Source organism: Lissotriton vulgaris, chromosome 5, assembly GCF_964263255.1.
Source record: "Lissotriton vulgaris chromosome 5, aLisVul1.2, whole genome shotgun sequence".
In the NCBI taxonomy this organism is placed as follows: Eukaryota; Metazoa; Chordata; class Amphibia; order Caudata; family Salamandridae; genus Lissotriton; species Lissotriton vulgaris.
This window is the reverse complement of record NC_141693.1, coordinates 2,001,645,442-2,001,657,714: the sequence shown is the minus strand read 5'-3', so window position 1 is coordinate 2,001,657,714 and position 12,273 is coordinate 2,001,645,442. Positions and strand designations below refer to the sequence as shown.

General features: G+C 46.3%; 1 protein-coding gene across 4 annotated transcripts in view; it reads left to right on the top strand.

Moving 5' to 3' along the window:
* The window catches only part of PRRC2B (proline rich coiled-coil 2B), a 657,801-nt gene that overhangs the window by 178,094 nt on the left and 467,434 nt on the right, over positions 1–12,273 (top strand). For all 4 annotated transcript variants that reach the window (XM_086924792.1, XM_086924791.1, XM_086924790.1 and 1 more), the window contains exon 6: positions 11,492–11,635. In XM_086924792.1, coding sequence (XP_086780918.1) covers positions 11,492–11,635 — 144 coding nt within the window. The remainder of the gene's footprint in view (positions 1–11,491; positions 11,636–12,273) is intronic.

Genomic DNA, 12,273 nt, shown 5'->3' with positions numbered 1-12,273 from the left:
TTTGCTGAGTTATCTTTCCGCCCTTCTACAAAGACGCTTTTGGTCCCTAAGAGACTGCGTATACCAAAGGGAAGTTTTTTGGGGCCGCTTCAATACAGTCTTGCTCATTGGAAGAGTGGAGGCAAGAGTGTGGGTGATCCAGTTGGTATAGGCCTGATTAGCTAGGGCAGGATCCTCCTGTATCTCTTGTTGTGAACTGGCAAGTTTAATGCACCAGATGTCGACCTCGAAGCGCGACCATGCTCACCTGAGCCTAGTGGTGGGGGCAGGTGGTGAGATTTTTAGCGTGGTCCACTTGAAGGGGATCAGAAGGTGGTCTGTCCAGGGCAGGGGAATGCCTGGGTCCACTGTGATGTCGGGACCGTTAGTAAAAATTGGGTCCAGTAAGTGGCCTTTTGCATGAGATGGGGAGGGGACACGTTGGGTGAGTTGTAGAGCTGCTAGATCCTCTAGTAGGATGGCGGCTGTGTGGTCCGAGGGGGAGTCAAAATGGAAGTTCAAATCACCTAGCACGGTGAAATTAGCGGAAGTACTGGCTCTATAGGCCACACTAGATGGCAGTGTCTCGAGAAACTGCTTCGGGAGGCCGGGCGGGCGGTAGATAAGGGTGCCCGAAAAACAAACGTTGGGTGAGAGGTTGATGTTAAAACCGATGCTCTCGCAGTCCGAGATAGTTTCGGAGGAGACTCGGCAGTGATATTGTTCCTTATGGACATGTGGCGTGCCCCAGGGTTCAGCTCTTTCACCCCTGCTTTTCAATATATATCTACAGCCTCTGATTGCAGCCCTGAACCAGGTGGACTGCATGGTTTATAATTATGCCAACGATACGCAAATCCTGATCCAGATCGAACATTCACCTGTGGCCTATTCAAGAATGCAAGACATTCTCAAATTTACGATTAACTGGATGTCGGAAAATTCTTTAAAAATAAACCCGGACAACATGGAAGTCCTGGCAGTTACCACATCAGCCAACCCATGGAGTGATCTGTTCTGGCCGGCCAAGCTGGGGCCATTTCCAGAACCAGCAGCAGCAGTAAAGAGCTTAGGGATCAAAATTGATGCCCTGGTATGTATGACACAGCAGGTGTCGGCGGTGGTAGGCACCTGTGTTACTCTATTACGCCTGCTCCGGAAACTATCCTCACTGCGCTCCGTTCCCACTCTCAGGCTGGCTGTTTCTGCCTTGATCCTGGCGCGGCTGGACTATGGTAACTCCTTATATTTGGGCTTACCTAATAACCTTCTAGCCAGACTTCAAGTGGTAATGAATGATGCGGCCAGGCTCATCTTTAACAAACCTAGGCGAACCAGGGCAACGCCCTTACTAGATGACTTACACTGGCTGCCAATTGCTCAAAGAGCTAAATTTAAGAGCCTCTGTATTGCACACAAAGCTGTCCATGGCTCAGCCCCTACTTACATCAAGGACTGGCTGACTAAATATACGCCTAACAGGACCCTTCGGTCTGCTGAGGCGTGCAACTTGATATGTCCTAGGTTCAACCTGGTATCCAAGGGCGGCAGAGCTTTCTCAAGCACGGTCCCCCGAGCATGGAACCTTCTCCCAGCCAAACTGAGGAAAGAAACTAATCTTCTTCTCTTCAGGAAGAATCTAAAGACGGTGCTCTTCCTGGAAGCATGGAGGCCACTGTGAGTGGGTGGCGTGGTGCTCTTACCGGTGTTGTGTGTCCGCTGATAGCGCTTAGATACCTCTGGGTGATAAGGCGCTCTACAAACTTATAATAACGTAACATAATAACATATGATTCAATATAATATGATCAGCATTGTAACAATTCCATAAAACGCAAAGGGAGAAATCCTATTATGATGGTGGAAAAGGGTCCTATTGTGCTTTGTGTACCACCCTCCCCAGCTAGGAACTAGGTTTTATAATAGGTCTCTTAGGCTTGAATGGGAAACCGCAAACCTCCGAGATCAGCAGAAGTGAATCTCATCCGGACCAGCAAAGCTCTCACTAGAAAAGGATTTTCTTCCAAGTGCCCAAATCATGCATGCAGTGCAATATTAAAAGCGCTAGAATTTCAGTTAGCTGCAGCTGTGTTCGTGTTATGTCTAGAGTGGGGCCGATCAACCTGAATAGCAGCATTCTTTGTTATGGTGACCTTAAAGGCTTCTGCACACAGTGTACAGACAGAGGTCGCGATGTAAGTCTAGGGCTGTTAAAAGCAAGCAGTTCTCATGCGTGGAAAAATCAAGCAGCCATACAACAACAGTTACATATAGTGTCGTTTGCAAGAGCTGCGAAGTGGAAAAATGGCGTTTAACTTCTAATAAGCTCATGCTAACATAACAATGTGCGCAAGCAAGGCCCTGGCCATACTACAAGGCCGCTGGTCTCCGGCGGAATCCATGCTCCAAATCAACCTTCTGGAGCTTCGGGCGATTCGTCTTGCACTAAAAGCATTCCTTCCCTCTGGGTAAGAGTAGTGCAGGTGTTCACGGGTACAACACCACCGCCGTTTTGGTACTGCAACAAACCAGGTTGGGTGGGGTTGTGGACCCTATGTCAGGAGGCTCTCTGCCTTTGGACATGGCTGGAACATCAGGGCATATCCCTGGTGGTTCAATACCTTGCAGGTTACCTGAACGCCTGGGTGGACGAACTCAGCCGCAGGTGCATGATGGATCACAAATGGAGTCTTCACTTGGAGGTGGTGCAAGGTCCCTTTCAGCATTGGGGAGAACCTTGGCTAGATCTATTCACCACCTTAGAGAATATGCAATGTCAGCAATTCTGGGCGTTGGAATTTCCAAGGCGCCGCTCGTTAGGTGACTCTTTTCGTCGCGAGTGGAGTTGCAGTCCGTTGTACTCCTTTCCGTCTATACCACTTCTTGCCACAGTGCTGAATATCGGGCGCATCCGGGCCCAAGTTATTCTTGTGGCTCCGAATTGGGCATGAAGAGTCTGGTAACCTGAGCTGCTCAACATGGCAATCGATCCTCCGATCAGACTGCCTCTTCAGGAGCATTCTGTCGCAGCAGCAGAGGACAATCCTCCCCCCGAACCTGTCCATCCTCCACCTCCTTGCGTGGAGATTGAGTGGGGGCAGTTGACCCTCAGTAACGATATATCTGTAAGAAATATTAGTTATAGATTCCTTACTGCCACACCCATCCTCCCCATTCTGCAAACTGATTTCTAGGGTTAAGGTTATCCTTTCAGGGCCCTAGTTTTGTACACCAGTGGTCAGTGTCTTACATGGCTGTGTTTCTGGCACGGAAAGTAGTGTACAAACTGACTGCACGCGAGGGCGGCGTCTAAGTAGCTGCCACAACATCATTCCGGCGACTCTATGCCAGTGACTGACGTGGAGCCGACCGACACCTTCCATCGCACTGAGGTACTGCTGACTAAAACTTTCCGGATCCTGTCTGAAGCCTGGGGATAATTCTAAGGTAAGGAATGTATAACTAACTAATCTTTCTTACAGTTATATCGTTACCGAAGGTAAGTAACTTGTTCATTTGTTACTTTTTGCATCTACTGCGAGTTTGCTTAGCCTACACATCTATATGACTACACCTTGCAGCAGTAGCTGCATATCTACAAGACGGACAACATTTATCCTTGTTTAAGGTTCCAGTAATTAAAGGCTTTATGGAAGGCCTTAAGCAAACAAAATCACCTAGGATACAACCTGCACCAGTATGGAACCTTCACATTGTTCTCACAAGGCTTATGGGTCCACCTTTTGAGCCATTAATCAACTGTAAAGTACACAATTTCTTTCATGGAAGGTTGCCTTTCTCATTGCTATCACTTCATTAAGTTGTGTTGGTGAGCTACAGACATTAACTTTAGAGGAAAGTTTCTTTCAACTCTATAAAAATAGTGGTTCAAATCCAAAATGTTCTGCTTTTCATATTAACCAAACAGTTGAGTTACCTGTGTTCTTCCCTCAACCTGATTTAGTAGCAGAAAGGGCACTACACACACAAGATGTCAAAAGAGCACTATTATACTATATCGATAGAACAAAAGATTTTCACAAACCCACTTTTTGTTGCATTTGCTCCACCTCATAAAGGAAATCCTAACTCTAAATCTGGTATTTCTAGATTGATTGTTAAATGTATTCAAATGTGTTATGTTAAAGCTAAAATAACTTTAACTATACCTCCTAGAGCACATTCTACTCACAATAAAGGAGCATCTATGGCCTTTTTAGGTAACATTCCGATGGCTGACATGTAAAGCAGCTACATGGTCTACACCATACACATTTACCAAACATTATTGTGTGGATGTATTAGCACGTCGTCAAACTAATTTAGGACCAGCAGTGCTAAAAACTTTTTCAAACCACTGCAACACCCACTGGTTAGCCACCTCTTTGGGAGAGTGCTGCTATACAGTCTATGGAAAGCATGTGTATCGATCTACAGCGCACATGCCTCGAATAGATTACCCTGTAATCATCTGTACTTGGCATGTAGAGCTGTAGATTCACATGCACCCTCCCCGCACACCTGTGGCTGTTGCAGTTCTTATTATTCACATTACAAACGCATGGATATTTCTGTACTAACTTAATCACTCCATTCTCACCCTCATGTGGGAAAGCAATCTAACAATGAAGTCTGTGCCTAAGCGCATTATCACTGAAAGGAGGAGTCCCCTTACCTTGTGACTGGAACAGACTTCTTCGAAGTAAAAGAACTTGCAAACATCCGAACCCAACACTAGATGGCAGGAGTATTCAAAGCATGTGAATCTACTGCTCTACATGCCAAGAACAGATGCTTACAGTGTAAGTAACATAATCCTTCTGACACTCCCCAACTCAAAGATATGAGGTCAAGATGCTTACAGAACATTTGGAGATGGGCCATTCCACAAAGGATATATCTGCTTGCAGAACACCTTCCAGGAGTTCACAATCAGATAGCCGATCTATTAAGTCGACAGACACCCAGATTCACGAATGAGAACTACATCTGCAAGTTCTTCAACCATTCTTTCACAAGTGCGGTCATCCAGACATAGACCTGTTTGCCACACACGAAAACGCAAAATGCCCAACCTTCGCCGCCAGGTTTCTACACCCTGTGTCCAAGGGCAATGCGATATGGATGAACTGGTCAGGCAGATTTGCGTATGCTTTTCCGCCAACCCCACTAATGCCACTAGTCGTACGCAAGCTCAGACAACAGTCTCTAAAACTGATTCTGGTAGCCCCCACATGGGCACTCCAACCGTGGTTCACCACACTGCTAGAACGCTCTAGTTCCACACCAAAAACTGTCTTACACCATCGATGTTAACGCAGAACCATGGGGACATCAGGCATCCAGATCCAAATCAACTGAATCTGGCTCATGAAATCTTAGTTTGGTTACCTTAACCTGCCACCAGACTGTATGAATATCATTAAAGAAGCCAGAAGACCTACTACTAGAGCTCGTTATGCTGCTAAATGGAAAAGATTTGCCATTTACTGCAATAATAATCAAATTGATCCCTTAGATGCTTCCATCCAAAATATTATATGTTACCTTCTACATTTACAAAGATGTAATCTAGCTTACTCCTCTATACGTTTACATCTTGCAGCCATTGCCGCATATCTGCAAAACAGACAACATATGTCGTTGTTTGGAGTACCAGCAATAAAAGCTTTTATGGAAGGATTAACAAAAAAGTATTCCGCCTAGGTTACCACCCTCACCAGTGTGGAACCTAAACATTGTTCTTACAATGTTCATGGGACCCCCTTTTGAACCTTTATACAAATGTTAACTTCAATTTCTTACATGGAAAACCGCTTTCCTTGTTGCTATTACCTCTCTTAGAAGAGTTAGTGAAATTCAAGCTTTCACTATACAAGAACCATTCTTACAATTATACCGTAACAAAGTGGTTCCTAGAACGAATCCTAAATTCCTTTCTTAAGTAATTACTCCTTTTCATCTAAACCATCAGGCGAGTTACCAGTGTTTTTTCAAAACAGACTCGGTAGCTCAAAGAGCTTTACACACACTAGATGTCAAAAGAGCTCTTCTCTAATACATAGATAGGAGCAAGTCCTTTCCCAAAACAAAGCAACTATTTGTAGCCTTTGCTCCACCACATAAAGGCAATCCCATTTCAAAATCTGGCATTGCACGGTGGATTGTCAAATGTATACAAATATGCTATCACAAAGCGAAACGCACATTAACCGTTCCTCCTGGAGCGCACTCCACACTCAAACTAGGAGCCTTCATGGCTTTCTTAGGAAACATTCCTCTGGAAGACCTATGCAAGGCAGCAACGTGGTCTACAACACACACCTTCACTAAACACTATTGTGTTGATGTGCAAGCCAAGCAGCAAGCTGCAGTAGGACAAACGGTCCTTAAAACTCTTTCAAACTACTGCAACAGACACAGGTGACCACCGCTAGGGGAGACACTGCTGCACAGTCGATGCTAAGTGTACAATCCGCAGCTCATATGCCTCTAACGGAAAATGCTACTTACCAGTATGCATCTGTTCTTGGCATGTAGAGCTGCAGAGTTGTACACGCCCTCCCGCCTCCCCGGGACTGTGTCTGTTCCAGTTTTATCTTAATTAGATATACACGCATGGATTTACTTTCTTCTTTCTACTAACTCCATTATTTCCCATCATGGCGAAAACCAATCTAAGGAAGGAGCCGATGCCCATGCGCACTGTTGTCCAAGGGAGGAGTCACCTATCTCATGACTACAAAGACTTCTTCCAAGACGACAACAACATGCAATCATCCGAGCACAACACCAGGTGGCGATCTAATGCATAGTGTAGTGATCTGCAGCTCTACATGCCAAGAACAGATGCATACTGGTAAGTAGCATGTTCCTTCTCACACTCCCTCTTCAAGCCCTCCCCTCCAAAGGACCATGTAATCTATGCGCAGCATAGGAACTGAAAGATGTTTCACGCTTCAAAAGAAAACAAATATTGGTTTTGTTGCTTGAAGCTCTTATACGTTCATATGCAGCCTTCCCACCTCCCAAATTAAGGACTATTGTGGAGGCAGGAGGGGAAGAAAAGAAGATTCTAAAATGGTTTATGTTAAGGGAACATTGTGTGCTTAAGATAGACATCCTACTGAGGCTCAACCTGTGTCAGTCAGTCAAGAGTAGGAAAAACTGTTGCGGCAGGCACAGCACTGAGCTTAGTAGCACATCAACATCATTGGGTTTTACCTAGGTAGGACTTCACCTTTTCATCCTAGTATCTATAAATTTCCAAATTCGGAGCATTCCCACCAGTCTTCCCAGATCTTCACGTCTTTTAGCCCTGGGCCCTATAGATCTTTTTCCAGCAGAACAGTGACCATTCAGGTTTCATCTCAATCCTAATATTGTGCGACTACACTTGGATCCCCCCAGATCCTCTTATATCCCCAATAGTGCTATTTTCTGTGTAAGATTGATGGGTTGATCTACAACTTCCAGTAATGCGTTCTGTATCTCCCTTTAGTATTATTGGATTTTGTGACAGTACCATGCAACAATGTATTGTTTTCTTTATGGTAGTGAGGGCATGTGGAGGCGTCCTGGTTCCCATCCTCCTCGACTTGCAATTCATCCAATGAAGGTTTAGAAGTTGGCTGCGATATGGAAAGGCCAAGGTGTTTCCACGGTTCATTGGAGTTTGCTATCCTCCATAAGTCCCAAATTTCATTCCCAACTAATTCGGAGGATTGTGTTTGGGTCTAGTATATTTATCATTAAGGAACAGTAACATAAGAGAGCCTCTTTAAAGAATGGGTCTAACATTAGCTTCACATCTCGGATGTTAGCTGCCTCATTAACTATGACAGCAGGCTTGCTTAAAATTTAAAAAGATCTATAAATCAATTTTACTGAAGACCCTGGAAAGCCCAATGTCTGAAGCATGATGACTCCTTTGTGTGCCCATCACTTGTCTTCGTAGTGGCGGGCAATGAAAAAGGGAAAGACTTTGTTAGCTTCTATGTGAATAATTTGACCAACGTGGGTCCTGGCAGCTGGGGACTTTTTCTTGTCTGTTCATGTTTTAAAGGTGCTTTGAAAGAATTTTTGAATGCTGTACATTCAGATGGGTACCCTCAAGGGACACTGCAGTGGCCCATTTGTAAACTCTGCAGCACCCTGTTAAACAAACAAAAAAACCTGGTTTCTTGCATGGGGTGTGTGAGAAAGTGGCTCTATATATATACTTGAGTAGAATAAAGTACAGTGTGTATAGAGTCCACAAACCCCAGAGGTATAACGGAGGTTAAAGTCAGGACTGACCTTACTCTCAAAAGTTGTAGCTTGGTCGAGCAGTAAGGCAGAATTTGTTGTACACACTCAAGTCAGCAAAGGATTTCACACACTCAAGGACTAAACTCCAGGCCAATTGTTTTTATCTAAAAGAATAGTTTTATTTTTAGAACCAACAGGTATCAAAATATACTTTTCTCAATATGAGTGATCTCATGTAATTACTTTGCAAGGAAGCAATGAAGTTTGTGATCACAATAGATACAGGGGTTGCAGTAGGCAACACAAGTCTAAACACACTTTAGCATTGAGCTCAATGGGTTGTCATCATATAAGAACAGTTAATTACAATACAGATTATTACTTTAGTAGTTCTAGGACTAGATCCTAGATTCAGTCCTGGGGTCTAAGCTGAAACCAGATTAGCAAAAACGTTTTAGTTACTGTAGTGAATTTTCATGAATATAAAGCTGTTTTAAATGTTCACACTTTGAAACTTTTCAATGAAAATCTGGATATGTTATCCAAAGGGAGAAAATTCAGGTTGCAGGTAAAGTACGATCGCGTTACTTTTGTAATCCAGTACTGGGCTCCTAGGGCCGGCACCGGGGTCTTAACTTAAAACAGGTAGGTAATTGCATTTCAGGGTTTTGTATGATTTTTAAAGAATATTTCAAGTTTTCAAAAGTAGACACTTAGAAGAAATGTCATAGAAAAGCAGACAATGGATTCCTATGGAAAAAATACAGATTACTAGTAAACCTGGTAAGGATTACTTTTGCGGTTCAGTACTGGGCTCCAAGGTACAGTACTGGCCTCTCCCCTGATCACAGGTGAGTACTTCGGAATTCGGCTGATTTTATATGAATATTTTCAGTTTCCAAAACTTCACACTTGAAAAATTTTCGATTCAACCCAGTCAATGTTATCCAATGGCAGATAGGTGAGTTACCGGTTTCCAGGGGAGTACTTGGCTGGTGAAGTTAAGGTTCTGGGGATACTCAGGGGTCCCCCAGGGTCAGGTAAGTACAGTTAGTTCAACCTCAGCGGCACAGGGTAGGCCGCATGCTGAGGTAGTTAGGCCTAATGTTATCCAATGAGGGAAGGGGGGCCTCCGGTTGGTGGCTGCTGGCTAGCAGGCCACGCGGCTGTGGGAGATGGGCTCCTGGTCACTTGCTCAGGGCAAAGGGGGAAGTAGGGTAGGACAAAGGTGGCACAGCCAGCGGCACTCGGGCGGCTGAGTGCAGGGTGCTTTTGAGACGTCGGGCGCTCAATGTTATCCAATGGGAAAGGTCAAAATGGAACAAAGGCTGCAGGCCCTCGGACGGAGACTCTCCAGGGGCGACAAGCACTTTGAGAGGTAAGTTGGGATCTTGGAGCACAGGTAGGTATCCCAAAGGGAGGCACAGAGGGATCTAGGGCGCCGGATGCAGGGGTGTCTTTGGGTGTCGGAAAAGCTTACTCAGAGCTGGTCGTGGTTGGGGTGGCCCCTGGTTCTGAGTCTGTAGGCGTTGTCTGGTTCGTAGAGGAGGGTCTTTGACTTCGGGTCCCAGTCGCCGGGGGGACGTCCTCTGGTCTTGGTTCGGTTGGGCCCGGCCCGGGCTCGGTGGGTGCAGAGTAGGCTGGTCCGGAGTTTCCTGGCTGGCACCAGGGGGGTGTTGCAGCAGAGCCTCTGCTGATGGGGGTTCCAGTCTTTAGGAGGGTGAAGGAAGGCAGGTCCTCTGGGTGTCCCAAGGTTACTATCCGCAGGAGTCGCCGGGAATTAGGCAGGAGCAGGTTCCAGGATCGATAGGCCGGTAGGGCTGGGGCCGAGTCAGTTGTTGTCGTCCTGTTAGCAGCTGCATGGCGGGTCTTCCTCTTGATCTTCTTTCGGGAGCTGAGGAAGGAAAGTTCAGGGAGCCCCTAAATACATCATTTAGGGGTGTTTCAGGTAGGGCAAGGACAGGGACCAGTAGGTCCCTGTCCTGGGGTGGGTACACACCCTAGCCAGCTCGTCTCCTGTGGGAGAGGGGTAGGAGCTTAGCTGTGATTGGGAAGGGCTCCCCATCTTCAATATGGCCGGAGCCCGGGGTTGTGCTTCACCTAGTCTCCCCCACCTGAGGGTTGAGGTTGGCACAGGCTGGCACCCCCCCCCCCCTTTGCTGCCGTAGTTTTAGCCCGCCAGTCTTCCTGCCAGAGTGGGGGTCAGGACTGGTGGGGGCCAGTTGCTGGGTACAGCAAATGGTCTGGAGAAGCTCTCAGAGGCGGTATGCCTTTGAAGCTTCCCCCTGTCCATCCTGGGGGAGGAGACCTAGCACCTCGCCCAGGATGTGCATTGTTGCAGGCCCAGGAGAGCCGGGGGGGGCTCGTTACCCATGGGTCCAGCAACATGTCTGCTGTGTGGCAGCCACTCAGCCCAGACGTGGATTGTAAGTTGCCCTCTGGTGCATTTTACATTAAATCCCACACTGGCATCCGTGCGGGTTTAATGTGCTGAGAAGTTTGATACCAAACTGGTCAGTCTTCAGTGTAGCCATTATGGTGCTGTGGAGTTCGTAATGACAACCTCCCAGCACCATATACTCTTAATGGCATCACTGCACTTACAGTGCCCAGGAATGGCCCTGGGTACTGTAGGGGCACAGGGCTCATGCACCTGTGCCCACACCTCTGTCATAGGGCACCCAGCTAGAGGGGTGAATGAAGTATGGCAGGGCAGTGGTTTCTGTGAGCATGGCACACAGGGATGTGGGCCATGTCGACTCTTTGTTTAATTCTGTACTTAGGCCCTCAGCCTGCAAAGGCAGTGTGTGGGTGCCAGGATACAGGGCCCCTGAGGGTGGCACAATCAGTGCTGGAGCCCTCGGGGGTCTCCTATGGTCACCATACCCTGGGTACCTAGGGTACCATTTGCTAGGGGCTGACAGGTGGCCAGAGATGCCAATTGGGTTATAGTTTCAACACCGTTTTATGGAAGGAACACAAGCCCTGGGTACCTGGTTGGCAGTAATCAGGGCACACTCAGTCAAAGCACATCAGCAGTTCAGAAAAAAGTGGGGGCATACCAAGGCAAGAAAGATGGCACTTACTCACAGGGTGATAAAGAATATGGGACAGCCAATGATAATCATCCCTGATGAGATGCAGTTAACTTATTCAAGTATTGGACTCCCTTTTGTCTCCATTTGCTCTGCATGTGCTTAAGTGACTAATACCTGCAGCTCCTCTACATGTATCATTGATGTGCTGGTTTTTATTTTTACAGGTTCAAGGGTCTTAAACCGACCGTTGTCCTTCTCTCCCGAGGAATTTCCAACGCTGAAAGCAGCTGGCGAGCAAGACAAGGCTTGCAAAGAAAAGAGCGTCTTCGATCCGTCGTATGGGCCCGGACCAAGCCTCCGCCCCCAAAGTAAGCATCTCTAGTGTTCTCCTATTCATTGATCACCTCAATATAGTGATGCGCCTTGTATATATTGGTGTGTTTTGGGTAACCTCCATTGCAGCAGTTGGCCATTTGAAGATACTCTACTGTAAATAATTTGAGCCTTAATGGACCGCTTGTAAATATGATCTCTTAATTATCATATGATCAGGCAATTGTCCGATTCTTTGACGGAGTGATTTTTCTGGTTTAACTAGTTTTGTTTTTGTAGTGGAGAAACTTCAGTCTGATGTGGAAGAGACCCGAACGCCTAATTAAAACTGCCTGATACACATAGCCAGATCCAACATGTACAAGATTCTTTTTTCTCTGCTTCTCCCAGAGGCTGAAGCATACCCAAAACTGATGACCTATATCCTTTTGCCTCACTCATCCGATCATACGCATTAATCTAGATAACTCTTCGTCTTCCTTACTCAAAGGTAATAGAAGACAACACACACATCCTTTTAACACAAGCAAGAACTGCTACCATTCCTGAAACCTGCGCACACCAATACAGCTCACCTACTATGCTCCTTAAATGCTCTCACCTCATAGGTGTCTTGCACCCCTCTTTGCATAGATAATTGAAGCAACTAGACTCCTGTTTACGTGAGAGACCC